Here is a 24,019-nt window from a genome sequence, read left to right as displayed (position 1 = left end):
CTTTCCTTACATGGGCTTGCAAATACAGATGCAAATACTGCTGTGTAAATGGGGCCAGATCATCTGATGTGAAGAAGCTGCGGCGCGCTGAAAGACTCATAACTCCCTCCGTTATGTAGTGGCCTGAAATGGTACTGCATTTTTCTTTTCTTCAAGTGAATGGAAGAGAGCTGTAGTACCATTCCAGGCCACTAAATAGCGAATGGAGCTATGGGTCTTCTTTCTACTAGCTGATCAGCAGGGTGTGCATCTTGGGACAAAGATCTACTCTGATCTGAGGAAATTATAAGACCAGAAATCCTATTTAATGCCCTCTGTGAATGTGGAGACAAGGGAGACATTATCCTGTGCTCCCTCTATGTGTTGTATGTCCCTGGTTTCGCTGTGCTTTCAGAAGGTATATAATATACTCATCACTGTACAATATTTCTTAGGCTGGGTTCGCACAGGTTGGATTTGCCGTGAAAATCTTGCGGTTTTGCCGTAGCGAAAATCCGCGAATTTTCCACGGGAAAAGCGCAGCTTCAAAACCCGTGGCACTTATGCTTTTCCATTGCGGCCGACTCTCCTATAGAGAGGAGCGTGGCCACAATGGAAAAAAAAGAATTGACATGCTTCGTCCCAGGAATCCACGCCGCAGCGCCAGCCTATACCGGCTTTGCCATGACGGATTGTCTGCCCCGTGTGGACGAGATTTTTGACAAATCTTGTCCACATTGCTAGCCAACCCCAGGATTAGCGGCCGCAGGCAGACTTGTCACAGCAAAATTCCACAGGGGAATTCCGCAGCAAATCCGCCCCGTGTGAACCCAGCCAGAGTAAGGAGGTGAGGCAACACTGGTGGGAGCACAAGCCAATCCAACATCTAAAGCTACCTCCATACAATGGCCAGATCTTGGATATCTGCATTGGTTTTCCGTATGTGAGTCTGTGCTTGTATCTCTTTAAGAATTACGCCCACGGCATAACTTGCGGCTTGGTCCTTCTGCAGCATCGTACCACATCAATGCTTCTGTCACTGTAACAAAACTCTTATAGACATTTTTGCAAAAAGAAAAAAAAAAACCCTAAAAAGGGAAAAAAATCCATCTTAAGAAACAAATGAAGTTTTTTATTTCAATGCACATTATTGACAATTCCAGTTCAGCAATAAAGAACATATTTGCATGGAGTTCAGCTGTATTGTTGCTGTTCACTTGTTCCTCGGTGTCTCGGTGATTTGCTCTGACACAGCCTTCGGTGAGACGCTTTCACTTTGCGCCATAAATTTCTATATACATTATGGCCCTTAGATAAGTAATTTACAATGTACACATTCTCCCATAGCGCTTCCTCCCACTAAATCTTACACAGTAAAGCATACTGTACAGGTCAATCGCAACAGTGTAACCAGAAGTAGATCAAACACGTTCTTACAAGAATGCTGACCTCGGAGGTTTCATTCTCTTGTTGCATTCTTCGCTCGTGTGGTAGGTAGGTTTTTTTTAATTTCTGTCTCCATTTGATGACTGTTGTTGAGAGACTGACTTACAAATACAAAATATATCAGGATGAAATATAAAGTTATTTTTCCTTTAATTAGCATTTTTTTGGCTCAATTGCCTTTTATGTATCCAGAAAGTACATTTCCACCCTTGAATGACATCTACATAGGTTCAAAATTGTGGGCTGATTATTTCTTAATGTATCTGTTAGTCTTCAGAAAACTGAAATAGTCGATCCCTGCTATATGTTGAACTATGCTAAAAGTTCGGTTTTGGCGAGAGCCCAAGTCTTCGCTGGATTATCTCGGCTGAACCCGCTAAAAGAAGAGCAAAGAAAACAAAGAAGAGAGGATGAAAAAGTAGGAACAAGGAGGAAAGAGAAGAAAAAAAGATGGAAAGGAAGGAAAATGAAGAAGAAACTGAGGAAAAAGGAGAAGGAAAAAGGATAGAAAAAAGGAAGAAGGGGATAAAGGAGGAAAAGAAGAAAAAGAAAAGAAGGAAAAGGGAAGAAGAGAATAGGGTGGAAGAGGAAGAGAAAAAGGAGGAGGAGGAGGAGGAGGAGGAGGAAGAAAAAAAAAGAAAGGAAAAAGAAAAGAAGGACGAAGGAGGAAAAAGAAGAAGAAAAGGAGCAAGAAGAATAAAGAAAAAGGAGGAAAAGAAGAAGAAAAGGAGAAAGTAGTAAGGGAGGAAGAAGGAGGAAAAAGAAGAAGAGAAGGAGCAAGAAAAATAAAGAAAAAGGAGGAAAAAAAGAATAAGGAGGAGTTGAAGGATAAGAACAAGGAAGTGGAGAAGGAAAGTAAGGAGGAAGCGGAAGAAGAAAGAGGGTTATTCTTTTTTCCTTCTTCTTTTCTCTTCATTTTACTTCTTTTTCTTCCTTCTATTTTTCTAACCTTGCCTTTAGATCCCCTCCAAAGTACTTATATACAGTCTTGGCCGACCTAAGAGTGTTACACCAATCTTTTAGAGCTCTTAGACAGGGCTATGCATGTATCGGTTTGGTTCAAACTTTTGCTGAACTTCAGGAAACTGAAATTTTCAAGTTTGCCCATCACTAATCTCTATAGTAGTTGGAGCTTTGTGCATCAGATGTGCAGCTCTGCATCCCCTGCTTATACATAGCTGTAAGAGATAAGGTCCAGCAGCCACCACTAGAGGGAGCGCTGGATGTAGGCAGCCAGCATATCTACATCTCTGTCTGTGCAGGGAATTTGGTGCTGTGTATCAGAAAAACTGAGTGCCGGCTGATAAAACGAGAAATCAAGAAATGAATCAGCGCCTAATTGTGCCCCTAATAACTCACCGCATGAACGTCTTCCCAATCATCGCTGTCTCATGTGTAATCATTCACAGTACACTGCTTTTGGTCAGATGCACCTTGCAGAACATCTGCCATTTATTATTAACTCATTACCTTCTTTTGTGTAGAAGGACATATATATATATGAAACAGATGTTCAAGTTTTTACATTACAGTTTGGAGTTCTAACGCTGCTGGGATCCAAGACTCCTTATATTACTCATTAGGCAAAATACCAACCTGAACCCTAGAAAATACGCTAAATTTATAGCAACAGTGCCCATCATTGTTGAGAAACTCAGGGCATGCGTATACATTGTACATACTGTACATATTGGAGAAATTGCTGGGCCCATGATAAACCTTCACATGCCAAGCACAATAAATGTATTATCAGACGGAGGATAATCATCAAGGCCTTGATAGACCAAAATGGGCCCACCACTCTCAATACTCATTATTTTGTGGGACAGAACAAAGTTGATTATTGTGAGTCCATTCCTTAAAATAAATATATATCCAGAACCAATGACCCTTAACTTTCATCTCCTTCTATATATCTAGACATGCTGTGACTAGCTATCTAGAACTAATTACACTTATCTTTCAACTCATTACAGACCTGGACATGACCAATTATCTAGAACCCATCTGGAAAAATACAACTCACCATTGGACAAAAGTACGTATTTAGAAACCAAGAAGTAGTCTATCTAGAAACCATTTACTAGGCAGCTGTCAAAAAGATCTAGCATCATAACTCAGATGCATCATAATCATGTCATCAAGGATCTGTAGAACATATGTCCGTTCACAATATAGAGTATTTAACTAGCTGGACACAATATGATCAGTCCTCTAGAATCCATTGTCTTTTAGTACTATCAAATAATTTCACATCCAGACCCATCACCTTACCTAGATGCCCCATAATCAGTCAGCTGGAATTAATCATGTGGCCATCCAGAACCCATCACGTATCTGCATGCATTATAATTGAATTGGCCAACTGGGATTGCCATGTAGCCACCCAAAACCCATCACTTATCTGGATGCACCATAATCGTCCAACTCAATGAGAGAACAGATGAAGTGAATATCCAGTGCAAGCACACAGAGTTCTGATGGTAGTAAACCAATGTAGTTGCCAGATATAAAACGCATTTTATGCCCAAATCAGGCTCTTAGTCAGGTCAGTATACACGTGAAATATGTTGTACCTATGCCGATTAACCCCTTTAGTGGCACACCCAGAAAATCTCCGGGGCTTGCTGCACTGACCATGCAGTTAAACCCCGGAAGATTTCCGTGGACAGCTCTAGTGCTTAAATGTGAGATTAACTTGCATTGTTGACTCATTTAAAAAACCTGCACTGTGAGGCATGACATGGTAATAATAAACCTGCCACTGAAGGGGTTAAACTGGTTTACTATCACCTACATCTGGACTCTATATGGTCGCACCATCTATTCTCACATTGGGACTCCATATAACGATCAGTCATGTAGTGACCCGACTCTAGGAGCTGGCGGCACACTCGGATACATTTACAAAGCGCAATTAATGTTGTGTCCAACACAACGTAATCTGGTGAGTAGCCTCAACCTATCGATTGTCTACATTTATGCTGTGAGGTTTGCACATGAAGTGCCTTTTTTATTTCCTTGTTTTGCATAATCCCACAAATGGAATTAACCATGTAGTCATCCGGAACCCATCACCTACCTGAATGCACCAATTGGACAACTGGAATGAATCTAGTAGCCATCCAGAACCCATCACCTATCTGGATCCACCATAATCGGCCAACTAGAATTCTTCATACAAACTATGGCCTATCGGACCACATCCCATTCAGCCATGTTATACTCCAATACACATGATACAAAAGCATACAACCTAATCTGGTATCTTGGACTTACTGCTTATCTGACCACAGCCTATCGATACTGAACTATCTGTTATTTGTTGGACCCTACAAGTCCTATTGATCCTATCGAGTGAATGACGGATGAGATCCTTATGATTAACCAAAGAGAAAAAAGTTTTGAAGGGAGATCGCAGGTAATTCTGTACATCATAAAGTATCCTGAAAACATAAATTACGAGATATTGTACAAACACTTCCAAAAAAAAAAAAGTTTGCAACAAATAGTAAAAACGAAATATCCTTGTGAGACCGGACAGATGAAAGGCTTTCAGACATACAAGACATACATTGCTGGAAATCAGTACTGAGTTTCTACACCAAGACAGTCATGATGGGGGGTTTCAAATGCCAACTGGATTCCTTATGTCTTTGACAACTGGTCTAGAAAAAGTGGGCGCTCATTGGCTTTCTGACCAGTCGCCACGAGTACACATCAATCTATTCCTATGTACAATAATTACAATGAATGCAAAGGCATCTGCAAAGGCAACTGATAAACATTGTTGGCTTCAAGTGTATACGAAGCTTGAAATCTTTTGGAATAAATCTTCCCCTAATTTTTTTTTTTACTCTTTTTTTTAAATATTCTTATAATTGTCCAGTTCCGCTATTATCTAAGACCGTAAAACCTACTACCGCCATTTTTCCACATTTCCTATGTAATCAGAGGAGGAGTTGTCCGTCTCCATTCTATGATTAGCATGTTTGGCCCGTAGGATTTTACGCTGCTCCTGGCGCTTCCGCCGCGCCTCCTGGTGTTCCTTCTGTCTCATAAATTGGTATCTTTGTAAGAAAAGGTCTTTTGCATATTCATATAATTCCATATCTAGAAAATTCAAGGTCTCTATGCGCTTTTGCGTCTGATCGTCTATTTCGACGCTTGACGCTCTCGTGCTGTTGAACTGAGTGAAAGGAGAAATGAAGTTCATGTTGAAAGTCTTTTCGAAGAGGTACTGCGTCTTCCTCTGGAACTCTGTAAGACCAAAAAAAGCCATGCGCTTGAGATTCTCCTTGGCGCTGTCAAGAAGAACTTTGTTCCGTTGATCCTCGGCCATAACTGATAGGTTATAACATCCAACCAAGCTCAGATCAGCCAACATGCGAACTTGTCTATTGTTGGCCAAGTTGTAAGGGCAATCCATGAACTCCTTCAAGGAGCAGCCTGACCAGTCATCACCAGTGTAACAGCTGGGCAGCTCGTCGGATGTCGGGGATCTTCCATCACATACATGTAAAGAGGCCTTCCATGTAGCTCCTCTCTGAACGTGCCGCCATTCACTGAGGTATCTGGAGACAGGATCACGCAGGATAGTAATGTAGTAAAAGTTCCTGAAAAACATAGAAAATAAGTTTTATTAAGGAAATCTGGTCAACAAATAGATATTTATGGTACAACTATACTAATAGTAGGTCAATGAGTCGTGATTCAGGAGCTCCTGCTTTGGCCATGAGCAAAGGTTGAGGTCTGGAAACTCGGAATTCTATACTCTAAACCATTTCACGCCTGAATTCATACAAAGGCCGCACCGGTGGCAATGCTAGCACCTGGCACCGGAGGCATATCCTATGGGGCTTTTGTTTAATGTCCAAGCTCTGTGTCCTCCCCTTCCATAACCATCCCAGGTCCTAGGGGTGAAACAACATCCTTAGGTGGCACCTAACAAGATTGACTTAGGAGGTCCAGATGTGCAGTTCTCTACATCATGGCCTATACTTGTGGCAGAAGCAAATCATGTGAACAGTGTTGGCCAATCAGCAGGTATAATGCATTGGTAGTCTAACACTACTGGACCTGGAAGCAGCGGATCATAGAGGCATCAGCACAAAATACGTATAGCAGGTGATATAACTGCCTTCTCCGGTCAGGACAGAATTTTGTTCTGAACCTGGAGGGTCGCTTTAGTGTAAAAGGACCTTTAGGGCTTATTCACACGGGCATATATCAGCCGGCCGATATACGCTGCCCCTGTGATACATTGGTTTACAATGCTTTTACGCCGTTGGCTTCAGCTGCATTGACTCCTGTGGAAGCCAATGACACCTCTCTGCCCCTTGCCGCTGTTTGCAATGGGAGGGACAGGGCTGGGTGGAGCTAAGCCCCTCCCCCGCCCCTCCCATTGCAAACAGTGGAGAGGGACAGGAGCTCAGCACACTAGCTCCCACCCTGTCCCGCCTCCTCCCTTGCAGGGAGCCGGCAAGTGGGAGGGAAGGGCTGTCTCCGCCCAATGGTGTATACGCTGCCCTGTGCATTACACAGTAGCGTATATTGGCCGGACATTTTCACGGCCGTCCAATATACGCTCGTGTGAATAAGCCCTTACATGGGCAAATACGATGTCGTTCAGTGAAATTCTGCCCTACAATGCACTTTTTTTCCAGTGATTTTCCAATGTTTTCATGCATGCATGTGTTGTGAAATTAACCCTTTCCAATCCACTGTTTGATGTCTAAAGACATTATGATTTAAGGCTGTACAGCTCCAATGTTGGAAGACGTCCGTCGGGGTTCTCTTACTGTATATTGCCAGCCTCTCTGCTGTCGGAGCCTATCCAACGTGTCACCTCATGCAGTACTGGTTTTAGCCAGCAGATAGCGCCGTTGTATAACAGCAGAAAAAGAGTAAGCCCCCCTAGGAAAACCAGGATACAAATTGGATTGGAAAGGGTTAACATATGCAATTTGTATCGATGTGCATGCGTTTTTTTTTACAGGCGTGAAAAAAATGACGTGGTTCCTATAGTTTAAATGGTAAAAAACTATTTGCACTCGCATGCAAATCCCATGACGTGCGAGTGGCCAAAAATAGGACAAGCTGCGACTTTTCTATGTCGCTCATATATATAAACCCATCGAAATCAATGGGTTCTCTTCCCATGTGAGCTCCATCCAAATTGCAATCGGGCGGATCCGGCTCATGAGTATCGCCCGTGTACATACACCCCTAGCTGTGTTCTACAAGCTGCTTCTTCTTGCACACCTAATAGTCTCATCTTTCAGTCTAGGAGGCTAAGCAGAAAGGACTGCGATGCTTGATAATGATTATTCTGTGGTCTCTCCAAACCACATTTTCCTGTTCCCATCCTGGAAGCACTTACTTATAATCAGTGCGTTTATACACGGCCATAACAATAATTAGCTTTATTAGAATTTATGTCCAGGCTGCCAAAATATTCTTTAGCATAATTCAGCATACATTCCAGTCTATACCACAGCGAGGGCAATGAATAATTAAAAGTGACAGCACAAATAGACAAGGTGGCTAAACGGCAGAGTATTCATGTCTCATAATCTATTTTTATAGATTGCCAGACTGACGTGATCTAAAAGCAAATTAAAATTCATGGCCTTATTTTCGGAGCTTATTACAGATTCAGGTAGCAATGGGTTTTAATAATCAGCGTAATATAGATGCGGAACATACAGAGAAAATCAATTTTTTAAAGAAAAATGTAATAAAGTGACTCAAGTTTAATTACGTTAATGTCCCGTATATTACAGCATGTGTTGTCTGATGTGAATTTAATCTAACAAAGGGGAGTAATTGGCTTTTAAAGATCTCTAAAGCGAAAATTGAAGAACGCAATTCCCATTTCTGACCACTAGATGTCCCCAGTCCACTCTGAATTAATTTTTAATTTCCAGCCCATTCACCTCTGCAGCACAATATTGAGTGGTTCTTTGTGCACAATAAGCACATTCAGTTTTTATTAGAAATGCTAGATAGGTTTAGCAAGATATAACTGGAACACCACAGCATGCAATGTCTAACAGCATTAGTGAGATTCCTTGCATCATTAATCTTTAACAATGCAACCCTACCCTAAAGTAGCCAACCTACACATACCATAAAAAGGCATTATCCATTAACAGGGCTACCGAGGAGGTATATAAATCTCTAATTGTGACAATCTTCGTACAATCTTAATTGCAGCATCATCAAACCATGAGAGGTTCTCTGCCAAATGGTTATCCGATGCTTTGATTACCATTAATGGACATTCATCTGCACTAACCAACATGACATTTACAGCCCCAGCATTGATTATTCTGTAAAGTGTATATATATATAAACTACTGTGGCAACTCAGACTCAGCAAGTGTGCATTCAAGAGCTTGTCGCTATGATTCATGTCACGGTTATTCATCGGGCCTTTTTTAGGCCAACTGGCAAACACATAGTTAAAGGCTATAAAAGCCATTTCGGGACAATTTTTTCACTTTCATGCATGTATTTTGGGGGGACAATCATTTTTGCAGTAGTGTTTCATTACACATTTTGCACGCTTTCTCTTCTGCAGCTTCTACATATCACGGTATGTAGAAACTGCAGTCTAAAGTCTCAATAGGAGATCTGTCAGTGTGTTGGCTGACGCTTAGCTTCCCTCTGCTCTCTCCTCTCCTGCATGCTGTTATCAGCTAATTTAGGACCAGAATAAAGCTTATCTTTGTTGTGCTCATCAATGTGCAGGAGAGGAAGGATAATGGCTGAAATCGAAGCTGTCAGTCCAGCACACTGACGGATCTCCCACTGAGACTTCGACTGCGGTGTCTATATACAGTGATATGTAGAAGTTGCAGAAGAAAAACAGTGGAAAGTATTTAATGAAACCCCATTGTAAAAGTTACTGTCAGACCAAAACGCATGCATTCAAGTAAAAATAATTGCCCCCAGAGTTATCCATACCCTTTAAAGTAGAAATACACCAATTTCCATTGTAATGCATGGATGATGGCGTATTAAACCTTCCACGATGCTTGTATGTATGTTATAGGCGTGTCATCACCTATCATGTAAAAGGAGTTTCCCGCAGATATCACTTATGACCCATCCACAGCATCAATGATAAATGACTAATTGCTCAGGAAGCAACTTCCAGGAATCCCTGGGATCAGTAAAACGGTGCACCCCGAGTCAGCTGGATGAATGGAGCGGTCATGGGCATTCGGAATAGGTCATCAATAGTAAAAAGTGAGAAAACCCTTTTAAAGTTTAAAGGGGTTGTCCCGCGCCGAAACGTTTTTTTTTTTTTTTCAATAGCCCCCCCCGTTCGGCGCGAGACAACCCCGATGCAGGGGTTAAAAAAGAACACCGGAGAGTGCTTACCTGAATCCCCGCGCTCCGGTGACTTCTTACTTACCTGCTGAAGATGGCCGCCGGGATCTTCACCCTCGGTGGACCGCAGGGCTTCTGTGCGGTACATTGCCAATTCCAGCCTCCTGATTGGCTGGAATCGGCACGTGACGGGGCGGAGCTACACAGAGCTACACGGAGCCCCATTGAGAACAGAAGAAGACCCGGACTGCGCAAGCGCGGCTAATTTGGCCATTAGACGGCGAAAATTAGTCGGCTCCATGGGAACGAGGACGCTAGCAACGGAGCAGGTAAGTATAAAACTTTTTATAACTTCTGTATGGCTCATAATTAATGCACAATGTACATTACAAAGTGCATTAATATGGCCATACAGAAGTGTATAGACCCACTTGCTGCCGCGGGACAACCCCTTTAAGTCTGAGGCTTGCAAGTGAGAAATGCTCCTTGAACCCAAATCCGGTGCATTATGGTGATATGGGAGCCCATGACCTTCAGTCCTTCAGTCCGCCCCTGCTGGGTTACTTTGTATCATCGCTGTACATGACTATGAATGAGTAAGAGATAAAGAATGACAAATGCCACTTTTAATTAACTAGTGATTGTGTTACCCTCCTGAACTGTCTAGAGAACTAGATAAAAAAGACCTCTTGGAGCACTACAAGAGCCAGCAATGTCCTGATGCCATGCTAAGGAAGCACATGGGGGTAAAGAGGAGAACAAGCCGCAGGAACGGGAAGTGGGGATCGGTAGCGTCTGTTTTGGCCTCTTTATTAATTTGGATAGTCTGTATTAGTTTAGGTAATATTGGGATCAAGTCTTGAGTGATCTGGTATGAGGTCTGTATTCAGTTTCGGGTGTAGTGAGGGGCTTGCATATGGCTCATATACATTAGATGAGCGGCATATCCTATAACCATGGGTGAGGAATATGTGAAGAGATCTCGCAAAATGCGCTTGCACCACACATTGCTTCTTGGAGTCTTTGTGACGGTACTTCTCTAAAGTGGGCAAGTACAGTAACTATCATTATTCCCATATACAAGGCGGCTTTAACCATAAGATGAATCTGCAGCGGGTCCCCCCAAAAATACTCACCTTCTGAGTGCCCCCGGCTGCTCCGGTTCTGCAGTTTCCGTTCACTTCAAGGTGCAGCAGTCACATGCCCGTCTAAGCTTATGACTACTCTGGCCAACATTGGCCTCCATAACATTGAGACCAGTGATTGGCTGCAGTGGTCATGTGCTTCCATGGACATGTGACCAGAGGACCTAGAAGAGAGTGGAAACTGTGGGAAAGTCAATGGGGTGTGCCACCTGCAATTTAGGTGAATATATACTTTTACTTTTTCATGGCCAGGGGTGGGGTGACGGCACAGAATAGGCAGGATGATGGTGGGTAGGGGGCTCCTTCTATACTCTTGCACTAGGCCCACTAGGGTATTAACCCTTTCCAATCCACTGTCTGACGTCTAAAGACATTCTGATTGAAGGCTGTAGAGCTCCGGTGTCGGAATACGTCTGGCAGGGTATTCTTACTGTAGATTACTGGCCGCTCTGTTGTCAAGGGCCTCTCCAGCTTGTCACATACTGCAGTACTGGCTCTAGCCAGCAGATAGCGCCATTGTACAATGGCAAAAGGAAGAAGCCCCCATAGGAAACCTTGAATCCAAAATTGGATTGCAAAGGGTTATATGGCCCTGCACAGATATCTCACAGATTGACGTATATATTGGGGACATTACTGGGAGGCCACATTGTATTTTTCGGATAGAGCCAACATCCCATCACGCAGGAGAACCTCACTGGATAAGCCGAATACTATAATTGTCCGCACAGCAGTTCTTTAAACAGTTTCCAATGCATTCTAAAGCCTGCGGGTCCTTATAACATTTTACACTATTGAATCATAACTATATTTCTCCAAGAAAAAAACAAGTCTTTTACCTTATGTAATCCAAGCCCTATTATCCCCTCTGTAATTGTAGAAAATAATACTATTAATTCTTACCCTATTGTGTCTGAAACCCTGGAGAATGGCTGCATACTGCCATCATAATGATTTGTGAGTGCTCCCATCGCATCCATCTCCCTCCAATCCCCACTAGATGTCACATCGCTGCTGTGAATCAACTACAAATGAAGCCATTATATTAATTTTTGCGGTATAATGTTTGCTGGTGAGCCTTCCCAGCACTGCCTCGCGCAGCATATGATCCATTAACCCGCAGCACAAGCACATTATGGCGAGGGCGCTGAGAGGATGGAGTTCTTTATTCTGGCGGATGACATAAGACTTTCTTTTAGCCAACTCTGATGTGTGTGCCTGTATACAGCATGGAACAAACCGATGAAATGCAGAATGATTCAACCTGCACTGCAAATTAGGTTAATTTGCAAAATTTAGAAACGTGCGGCTGTTTGCGCAAAAACGATCAAAAACTATTTAAATAGCCCAAAACAATGGTTTCTCCAAAATGTCACTTTTAATGACTACTGCAGTCTCAGAATTAGACAGCCCCCCCATGACAAGCGTCTTTAGTACTTAGTGCAGCACCTTTTGCTGTTATGACCTGTTGCAAAGAACTGGACAGCGGCTTCTGACAGCTTTGCTGAGGAATCCTTGCCCATTTTTATGGACATCGGCCCCCAGTTCACTAATAGTCTTGGTCTTGTATGCTGCAACCACTTTCTTGTATGCTTTTATGTGGAATACTATTCAGGGGGAGGAATAATTTTGATTGCAACTATACATTTAACCCTTTCCAATCCACTGTCTGACGTCTAAAGGCATTACGATTTAAGGCTGTACAGCTCCGATGTTGGAAGACGTCCAGCAGGGTTCTCTTACTGTATATTGCCAGCCTCTCTGCTGGTCGGAGCCTATCCAACGTGTCACCTCATGCAGTACTGGCTTTAGCCAGCAGATAGCGCCGTTGTATAACTGCAGAAAAAGAGTAAGCCCCCTAGGAAAACCAGGATGCAAATTCGATTGGAAAGGGTTAAGGAACTGTGCAATACATAGGTAGGGAAGGGTGATTGCTCTCAGTGAGAGAAACCAAGTAATCTTGTGCATATGATAGCTTCTAATAGCTAACAAATATACATGATGTTATAGTGAGCTTTCCAACCTACTCATCGTTCTTCATCTGGCATAATGAAATAGCTCCAAAGAGGCATGCATATTTAAACACACATACTCATGACAAGGCACAGACATGATGTGATTAGTTTGCACTTACAAAAGAAATTATTCTTACCAGAACAGGATGAGTAGAGAAATAAATAAATACTTAAATAGTCCACTGAGGTGGATGTGAAGGTTTTATGGTCTCAGAATTAGTGTTAGGGGGTCACCAGGCCAGAGTGTTATCTGTGCTTTAGATTTCTCCTACTTTCCAGCCACGAATGAATCCTTTTGATGAATTTTGGCCACTGTTTAAAGTGTCAAAAGTTGTTATAGCTTTGTACTCTCAAATTCTTTTATGGCTTTGTGACTTGAAATTGCCTTTTAATATGGAGACTTTCATGTGTTCTATGTTGTGTCCGTGACTAGAAAAGTGCTCGGCCGCAGGTAATTCTGTCTTTCTTTAATTGTGTGGCGATGAGATCTCATCCTCGCTTTCAGTTTTTGCCCTGTTTCTCCAACATGAAGGCCCCCAGCATGGAGGCCAATTATCTCAGGTGTGGGAACCCTCACTGAAAACATCTCAGGATGGGTAGAAGGTGTCTGCAAACCGCTGGTGAAAAACAACTAGCTACTGAATAAACTGTCAACCATAGGTCCCCTCCCCGATGGCACCATCTTGGCCACAGTAGATGGGGAATCCTTATATTCTAACATCTCACACGAAGATGGAATGACCGCCTGCCAGGCACACCTTGAGACCAATGGGGTTGCCTCTGAATCTGTGTTACAACTCATAACATTCATCCTCACACACAATTATTTCTCCTTTGGCAAAAAGATATTCCTGCAACTCACTGGAACCACCATGGGCAGTAAAATGGCACAGCAATATGCCAACCTTTTCATGGCAAAACTGGAGAGTGACTTTCTGGCCTCCTGCTCCAGCAAACCATTGTCCGACTTCCACTACATTGATGACATCATAATCATCTGGACCAACACCGAACAAGAAGTAATAAAATTCCATGAGAGATTCAATGCATTCCCCCCACCATAAACCTGACATTAAGCTACTCATATACTGAAACCAACTTTTTGGACAACACCATAAAAATGTCAAAGAACTCAATACAGACTTCCCTATACTAAAAACTGATTGATTGACCCACATACCTCAGATGGGAAAGCTTCCACCCTAAGTACATCAAAAAGTCCATTGTCTACAGCCAGGCCATCAGATACAACCGGATCTGCTCCAACCCAACAGATAGAGAGGAACGTCTATATCATCTTTATAAGGACATTTCTAAATTAGGGCTACTACCCCAACTCAACTGATGACCAAATCACCAGAGCCACCAGGATACCCAGGAATTAACTACTCCAATACACAGATAAGGAAACGATCATGTAACTTAGGTACTAAGGAAAACCACAAGGAAACTCCATCATACCCGACACAAGGATGACCGTCTGACCACCATATTCCTGGACCGTCACCTTCTGTGTTACAAGCAACCTCCTAACTTGAGAAACTTTATAATAAGGAGTGCATTACCGTCTGACACACAAAAAGGAACTTCTCCCTGTAATGTAAGGAGCTGTAAGACCTGCTCACATATACTGACTGCGGACAGGATACGGATCCCCAACACACAGCAGGACTATAAGATCCCTGTAATGTAAGGAGCTGTAAGACCTGCTGACATGTACGGACCGCGGACAGGATACATAACCCCAACACACAGCAGGACTATAAGATCCCTGTAATGTAAGGAGCTGTAAGACCTGCTGACATGTACGGACCGCGGACAGGATACATAACCCCAACACACAGCAGGACTATAAGATCCCTGTAATGTAAGGAGCTGTAAGACCTGCTGACATGTACGGACCGCGGACAGGATACATAACCCCAACACACAGCAGGACTATAAGATCCCTGTAATGTAAGGAGCTGTAAGACCTGCTGACATGTACGGACCGCGGACAGGATACATAACCCCAACACACAGCAGGACTATAAGATCCCTGTAATGTAAGGAGCTGTAAGACCTGCTGACATGTACGGACCGCGGACAGGATACATAACCCCAACACACAGCAGGACTATAAGATCCCTGTAATGTAAGGAGCTGTAAGACCTGCTGACATGTACGGACCGCGGACAGGATACATAACCCCAACACACAGCAGGACTATAAGATTCCTGTAATGTAAGGAGCTGTAAGACCTGCTGACATGTACGGACCGCGGACAGGATACATAACCCCAACACACAGCAGGACTATAAGATCCCAGTAATGTAAGGAGCTGTAAGACCTGCTGACATGTACGGACCGCGGACAGGATACATAACCCCAACACACAGCAGGACTATAAGATCCCTGTAATGTAAGGAGCTGTAAGACCTGCTGACATGTATGGACCGCAGACAGGATACATAACCCCAACACACAGCAGGACTATAAGATCCCTGGGATACTCACATGTTCCACATCCGATGTTGTGGACCTGATCATGTGCAGTAAATGTCCTGTTGGGGGGCTTTATGTCAGAGAAACAGGACAAAAACTGAAAGCCAGGATTTCTCTTGCTGAGAACGATCACATTTTGCTCTACTGGCTAACACGGCACCAAACTTTTTTCATAATGCATAGGTAGAGAATATATATATATATGAAGGCCTACAGCAAAGTAAATACACTCTGTCAAAGAAAATGAAGCACCTGGAAGAAGTTATCGTTTTGCTGCAAAATTCGGGCATGCAGTTTTATCTAATTTAGGGCTCCTGCAGACTTGCATTTTTTTAACCCTGCGTTAATGCTGCGTTTTTTTAATGCTAATGTCAATGGGACTTTCTAATGTTAAAAACGCATCGCAAGTTTGTGCTTTGCGATTTTTGTGGGATGCGTTTTTAACATTAGAAAGTCCCTGTGACATTGGCGTAAAAAAGAAAAACGCAGAGTTAACCCTTTGCAATCCAATTTTGGTTTCAGGGTTTCCTAGGGGTTTTTCTCTTTCTGCCATTATATAATGGTGCCATCTGCTGGCTAGAGCCAGTACTGCATTATGGGACATGCTGGAGAGGCCCCCGACAACAGAGCGGCCACTAATATACAGTAAGAATAACCTGCGGGACGTCTTCCGACATCGGAGCTGTACAGCCTTCAATCAGAATGGCTGAAGATATCAGACAGTGGATTGGAAAGGGTTAATGCAGCGTTAAAAAAACACAAGCGGGTAGGAGCCCTATGGCAGATATGTAACTGGTTGGAGTTGTGAGTACATGAACAGTCTTGCAACCTGAGGTTCCATCCTGGGTCTATAAAAAGGCTCTTAGAGGTTACCTGTGTGTTGTGGACCTCTTTTTCGGCTTCTGTAGAGCTTGTTGAGCACTAGACATGCCCCGAGTGGTGTTATAAGGGGTTAAACGCCTGTATATATAGATCACTAGACGCCTCTATGACACAATCAAAGAGATTTTGCCCAGTTACCAGAGTTTGAGAGGCGGTGCATTATTGGAATGCAAGAAACTGGATGGTCATATACACAAATTGCCGACCACCTGGGCTGTTCTGACCAGACTGTTAGGAGGTGTTTAGACCAGTGGATATGTGAGGGCAGCCAAGGTGACCGGGCTCAGGGCGCCTCCTACAGACCACCAGTAGAGAGGAGCGTCTGACCAGACTGTTAGGAGGTGTTGGTACCGGTGGATGTGTGAGGGCACACAAAGTGACCGGGCTCAGGACACCCTCAAAAGACCACAAATGGAGGGGATCGTCTAATCGTCAGAAATGCAGTAGCAGCTTCAACTATTTCTTTGTTCGTCATCTAGAGAGAGGTGGCATCTTTGTTACAGCCCTGTGTCTGTCAGAACCATTTCCATGTGCTTTTCTGAAGGACATTCGGTCTCATGGCACCCATTAAATATACTGCCTTTGACACCCACCATCGCCCCCTTTTGCAATGGTGGTGTCCCCATAGTTTACACATATACATAAATGTATTCCATGGGAGGACTGTCCGTTCTCTTTGTCTGCTGTAGAGCAGTATGAGTGTTTTGGGGACTTCTTACCCCATCTTCCAGGCAGCACAAAAGGACCATGTTGGGGTGTGATTTATGCCCAATTTGCAACCTGAGTGAACAAGATTGAGCAAGCTAGATACATCAATCCCTTGAAGTCGCAGCCACGTTACATCCTGGGAAATGCTTACATGACATAACCTTTGTCTGTTCTAGCTAATTGAGGAGGTCCATGATTAGGGGCCCAATATATTAGCTCAGAATTCTCTAATAGGCCATTTGACATTGGGTTTCCTAAGCTGGAGAACAAGTCAAGTTCAAATCCTAGTAGCAACCATAAAACTAAATTGTATCAAATATCAATATTAGTAGTGTATAAGGCCTCGGTCACACGGGCGTTTTTTAACACTCACTCACTCACCCATTGAATTCATGAATGGGTGAGTGACTGCTGCCTCTGATTGGTGAGGGCTGTGACCAATCAGAGGCAGCCCATTCAGCAGGCGGGGATTTTAAATCCCCTCCTGCTGAATACTACACAGAGCAGTTCAGGAGAACTGTCGGCCGGCCGTGGCTGAACTCCGGCTGCAGGGACAAGGTGAGTATACTTTTTTTTTTTTTACACATTTTAGGATGGTTTTCAGGGAAGGGCTTATATTTTTAAGCCCTTCCCGAAAATTCATCCCACGCTCGCCGGCAGCCCATTGCTTTCAATGGAGCCGGCTGTATTGCCGACTCCATTGAATTCAATGGGCGAACATCGTTCTTCTCTGCCACAGCTGTTACAACTGTGGCAGAGGAGAATGATCTTTGTAGTATATGTTCTCAATGGGGTCGGTGCTGCTGCCGCCGGCCCCATTGAGCGCATATATAGAACACAACGAATCGCAGGACGCAGATAGGCGCGTTCTGCGAATCGTTGTGTCCTATAATTTATCGCACATTCTCATAAAAAGCGGACATGTGACCGATCCCATTGCGAAGCATTGGGTCTATATACGCGCAGATCGCATGCGCAAATCGCGCGAAAAAAAAAACGCCCGTCTGACCAAGGCTTAAGTATCAGGGTCACCAATGACATTGATCAGCTACAATCATGAGTTATCTGCTGTCTGTCCACCACATCTCTGTCATTGGCTGAGATGATGTCTATCGAGAATAACTGGAAAGAATGTATCAGCTCACTAAAACAAAAATGAGTCCCGTTAGCAATAAACAGGGTGACCCGATCCCTTCAGCAATCGATCCTCTGTGAAACAACATGGCGATATGGATATTTTAACTGAAATAGCAAGGCTGATTCCTAATGCACTCAGAACAGCGGAGGCTCCGCAGAATATTCCCTTCCAGCCTCATAGAGTATAACTAGCGGTTGCATTTCAGGAATCAATAAGGGGTGTTTCTGCATAGAGGGAAGCATCACTTACTACTCCGATAACTGAAAAGTCCAACTAAACACCGGATTCACAAGGAGCGGCAGAGATAAACAGCATCGCCACATATTTAACAGGTATCACTATCTACTGCAGTGCCTGCTGGGACCAAGCTCTCACATTGATAAGGACTGGGGATTAGTGCGAGGTGACCTAAATATAGGAGGATTGGAGCGAAACGACTAGTTCCAGCTTAATTTAAATAACTGAATCTAAATTGTACAGATTCATGGTACAAGTCAGGAACGGATCGCAGTTGGTGCAAGCCCTTGGGTAAAATACTTGGTGCGGTGCTGTCTTGATTTTTCAGTAGGTGAAGAACCCTTATAAGTGTATAGACAACTTGTATCTACAAAAACTCCTGCTCATGTCATGACAAAATGGTTTTATTTACTCATTTTATTCCTCATACCAAATAAGTATGATGAAATAATACCTCCACAGCGCCACCTATTGAAGGCAGCATTCCTGCAAGTCAATGTCAGACTCTTTAGACAAGCCTTGTAACAATGCCCTGGAATTGAAAACCAAACCAGAATCCATACAAAGACAGCTGGTGGTTTTTTTTTTGTCCCTCATCAGTGTGCAGTAGGGTTCTGGCATGGCTAGTGAGAGGTCTATAGACGTGAGACACTGATGAGGGGCAAAACCTCCAAAACAGCTGTCTGTGTGCTGTATTCTGGCTTGGCTTTCAATTCCAGGGCATTGTTATAAGGCTTGTCTAAAGAGTCTGACATCGACTTGCAGGAATGCTGCCTTCCAATAGGTGGTGCTGCAGAGGTATTGTTGCATCTTCCTTATTTGCATATTTCCCAGAGGAGCATGCATGGCCTTATAAGTCTCTTCACACACCTTCTAGGTGCTCTCCCTAAGGAGAAACAATATCCTCCCTGACCAGTTTCTCATACTATACATAGTAGTAAATGATGATATGTTATGTACAACTACACTGCAGTGGGAGTGTAAGAGTCATGGATAAACAGTAAAAAACCTGCAGCTTCATCCCCCTCCTCCTATCATTTCCTGTCCTTAATTTACTAGATAGATTTTGTGAGTGACTAAGGAGGCTTGTAAACATTTATGTCCATGGGTGGATTTGATGATGCCGCACGTGGGGACCCGCAAATCAAGCCGCCCATAGGGATGCATTAGCATCCGCAAAACAGTTAAAAGCATGCGGATGTGATTTTTTTCCCATCATGTGGATCGCACGCGCGGGAAGAAATTGCAGCAGGCTCTATTTTTCTGCAGATCCCGCAGGGACGGCTTCCATTGAAGCCAATGGAAGTTGTCCGATCGACGGGCACAGCCACAGCTGTCACTGTGGATGTGCCGCGAATCTGCAGGAAAGCAGGAGATCAAAAACAAATTGCACTGCGCATAAGTCCGGCACGTCGCCCAGACGCATCCGCCGTGCTGAAGAAAGAAGATCCGGCCAGCACGGAGGAGACCTGTGCTGGATCCAGAGAGGTAAGACAATGTCTTTCTGTCCATGTCTGTGGGCACGGCTGGATTCAGCAGATGGAATGCATGCGTGCAAGTGGACATGAGGCCTTACAGAGCAGCTAAAGCAGGGAAAGGGTAGATCGGTTGTTGGAAAGTAAAGAAGAAATCACTTTTTCCTAATAAGATCTATTACAACGTTTCATATATTGCATATAATGCTGATTTACTGAATGTAAAATAACTTGTAATAATACGTATGATTTTCAATCAAAGGTCATTTAAATTCCACTCTGGGTTTCTGGTTCCTCTTGTACACTATCTGACCAAAAGTATATGGACACCCCTATTAGTAGAATGGATTGTGTCTTATTAGCACGTCATGTGTTCTTAACCATGCTACATAGGATGCATATCCTTGGAAGTGTCAGCCATAGTTTGTGGTGTGAACTGCACGCTATTGGATATACGGGTTATGCCGCTGCACACAAGCCATCCATCACGAAATGCAATGCATCGGCCATCTACAGTGGTGCAAGGAGTGTTGTGATTGGTCAGTTGAGTAATGAAAAAATGTTCTATGGAGTTATAAATCCCACTACTCCATCTACAGATCAGATGGGCGTACCCCGGTGTGGAGAAGCCTGGGGATCACCTTCTGCCTGAGTGTGTTGTGCCAACAGTAAAGTATGACGGAGGTTCCCGTATGGTCTAGAGATGTGGCATGGTCTCGGTCCGTTGGTTGTAGTGACAAGAACCATGAACACGCACATTCTAGACAATAATATAATGCTGACAATGTGACAATACTCTGGGAATGGTCAGCAATCTTTCAACAAGACAACGTGCCTCGTCACAAATCCAATGCTGACTTACATTGGTTTGAGGATATGGATGTTCCATGATTGTACTGGCCTGCACGGAGTCTTAACTTGAACCCCGGGACGAACTAAGTATATAAAGTATTAACATTTATAAACATATACTACTTTTGTTTTTTGCTCAGGCGTACAATTGCTTTTGGCAGGATAGTGTATTCCAGGGGTCGTCTGAGATTCCATAAAACACCCACCAGACAGCTGATAGTGGTACAAAATAGAGGAAAAAGAAAAGCTATATTCACCTTTTAAATGTCCCCTACCCTGAGTACAGCACCGAGTCCCCACCACTCCAGTCCCCCCCTCCTCTGAGTACAGCACCGAGTCCCCACCACTCCAGTCCCCCCCTCCTCTGAGTACAGCACCGAGTCCCCACCACTCCAGTCCCCCCCTCCTCTGAGTACAGCACCGAGTCCCCACCACTCCAGTCCCCCCCCCCCTCTGAGTACAGCACCGAGTCCCCACCACTCCAGTCCCCCCCCTCTGAGTACAGCACCGAGTCTCCACCACTCCAGTCCCCCGCCAAGTACAGCACCGAGTCCCCACCATGCCAGTCCCCCCCCTCAGAGTACAGCACTGAGTCCCCACCACTCCAGTCCCCCCCCCAAGTACAGCACCGAGTCCCCACCACTCCAGTCCCCCCCCCAAGTACAGCACCGAGTCCCCACCACTCCAGTGCTGGCAACTGCTGCAACAGCCATATGCGGTTCATCATTCACTTTACTGCTCAGATGCCTCAGCAGGTGCTGTATATGAATGGCATGTGACCACCGAGGCCAGTGATTGGCTGAGCAGTCACATGACTGATGAATGGTATATGACCGCTGCAGTAACTTTCGGGACCGCTGCAGAGGGGACCACAGAGGTAATGCGGGGGACAATTTAAAAGGTAAATATAGCTTTTTTTTCTCTGTTTTCGTAAATCTCAGACAAACTTTTAAGTCTTTTAATGTGTAAAATAAAGGAAAGCTGACGGGGCCCGACACCCCCTCACCTCGGGAAGAAATATCACATATTATAACATATTATACCATTATAATAATAATAATCTTTATTATATGGGGGCAGCGAGCCTCAAACATTACTGCAGCCATTTTGCTCATAACTCAGTACATTTCTTCTGCCTTTCGCACTGTTGCCTTCACATGAAATTAATTACATCGCTATTGTTCTTGGGCGAGGATACTTAATGTGTCATAAAAGGAAAAACCCATCAACGACTCTGATCACGACTTTGGAGAGGAAGTCGCCCCCTTATATTCTTTTATCTCATCTACACTCTCAAGGAACGGATTCTATGTCCTTGCACCAGGCTTTCCTCTTCTTCTAATTGATTTGCCTTGTTTGCATTGCCTGATTAGCATATTTATTAGTAAATCTGTTACTATTATTATAGGAGCGTTTAGTGCCTTCATTCCACCAAAAAAAGAGGTCGTGGAATCTGCATTTTTGGTGCTTTGTTCTAGATCCGAGGCATCAAACTCATTTTCATGGTTGCCTTCAAAGGGCCGATTGCAAGACTGTATAGCAATGGCGTGTTCACAGGAGCAGCGCATCATGTGTGCAATTCTTGTGCACATTATACACAGTCAAGAGAACTCACTGATTTCAATGGGTTTGTTCGCATGAGCGTATATTTTTACATCATGTACAATCGCATGAAAAAATACGCAGCGTGACCTATTTTGGTGGGTAGTAACCATATTACGCACCCCATTATGCCATTGCAGTGAATGGGCCAGTGCAAATATGCAGTGAATAAGCAGGAAACCGAAATCTGGTTTAGCCAATGTGAACGAGCCCTAATAGTGACCCTCATAATGGCTGCAGTAGTAATAGTGTCCCCCATAGTGGCCCCAGTAGTAATGGTGACCCCAGTAGTAATAGTGTCCCCCATAGTCGCCCCAGTAGTAATGGTGACCCCCATAGTGACCCCAGTAGTAAGTGTCCCTTATATACGTGGTCTCAGTAGTAATATTGACCCCCATGGTGGCTGCAATGGTAACAGTGACTCCCATAGTAACTCTAGTAGTACTAGTGTCCCTTGTATTGGCCCCAGTAGTAAGAACCTCCATAGTATTCCTAGGAGTAATAACGACCTCCCTATCGGCCTCGGGACAGACAGCATCACCCCAGGCATTGGACTCACCTAGCCTGTAGGTCCGGTCTAGCGGCAGCAGTGCAGTCTGTGACCGCTGAGCTCTCCGCTCGGCGCCTGCGCTACGTACATGTCGGCAAGCACAGATGCCGGGGGAAGAGGTCAGTGGTCAGACTGCACTGCTGCCGCTAGACCGGACCTGTAGGCTGGGTGAGTAGAATGCTGCATGGCTGGCAGGCCACATAAGATGAAGTGGTAGGCTGTATTCAGCCCGTGGGCCCTCTGTTTCACATGTGCTCTAGATGGACATTTTTATACATCAGTTTTCAGGTTGTAGATGTGATTATTGCCCACGGCCATCCACTTGTAAATTACTGATGTTTTCTAGCAAGGATTCCAATCATTCAACTGAAAAGAACTAATGACTTCTAGGTTAATAATTACTTACTTGGAGCCATTTATTCTACCAAGTGCCAGTTAAATCAATCAAGCACCAGCGTTGAAGATTAATATGCAAGTGCATTAGATCACAGGGCTATTGACATCGAGGGTTATAGCGTAATATGGCGCTGACACTGACATGTGAAATTAGACATTGCCTCTGCAGTTAACAATGTATTTACCCTCCGCCGTCTCTGACACGTATAGTAATAGACTCGGTAAGAGGATAGTGAACATGCTATAAATATAAGCAATGAATTATATGCTGAATATACCTATTGATAGGTTCTGTCTTCATCTCTCTACCAAAGAAAGGAGACTCCCAGAATTGCTCCAACTATCGAACAATAGCCCTCATTCGGCATGCAAGCAAGATCCTTCTCAAAATTATACAGGAAAGACTGAGATCAGCTGTTGAAACGGCCCTCCCTGACGTGCAGGCAGGATTCCGGCAAGCATGCGGCACCCGTGACCATGTTGCAAACTTGCGATGGACCATGGAAAGAGCTTAAGGATACCAGAAGAATATCTACATGTGCTTCAATGACTACATCAAGGCCGTTGACTGTGTCGACTATGACAAGCTATCGCAGGTCCTACAAGATCTGGGCGTATCGGCACATCTAGTCAAGCTGATAAAATCACTTTGTGATGATTGTGGATGTAGAACCACAGTGTCAACCTACGCGGTAAGTGATGATCCAGTCCAGTACGCTTGACGGCCGACCCCAGCGTGGGTGGTAAGATACCAGATGTACGAACCCCGT

The 24,019-nt window shown here is 44.0% G+C and overlaps 1 protein-coding gene across 1 annotated transcript in view; it reads right to left on the bottom strand.

Annotated features, from left to right (window-relative positions):
- Window positions 1–2,185: 2,185 nt before the first annotated feature.
- HS6ST2 (heparan sulfate 6-O-sulfotransferase 2) overlaps window positions 2,186–24,019 on the bottom strand; it is a 359,475-nt gene continuing 337,641 nt past the window's right edge. The window contains exon 2 of the mRNA XM_066581851.1: window positions 2,186–6,041. Within this exon, the coding sequence (XP_066437948.1) occupies window positions 5,345–6,041 (697 nt within the window). The 3' untranslated portion in view covers window positions 2,186–5,344. The remainder of the gene's footprint in view (window positions 6,042–24,019) is intronic.

Source organism: Eleutherodactylus coqui, chromosome 10 (assembly GCF_035609145.1).
Source record: "Eleutherodactylus coqui strain aEleCoq1 chromosome 10, aEleCoq1.hap1, whole genome shotgun sequence".
Taxonomy (NCBI): Eukaryota; Metazoa; Chordata; class Amphibia; order Anura; family Eleutherodactylidae; genus Eleutherodactylus; species Eleutherodactylus coqui.
Note: the sequence above shows the minus strand (reverse complement) of the source record. Positions and strands in the feature narration are given on the sequence as shown.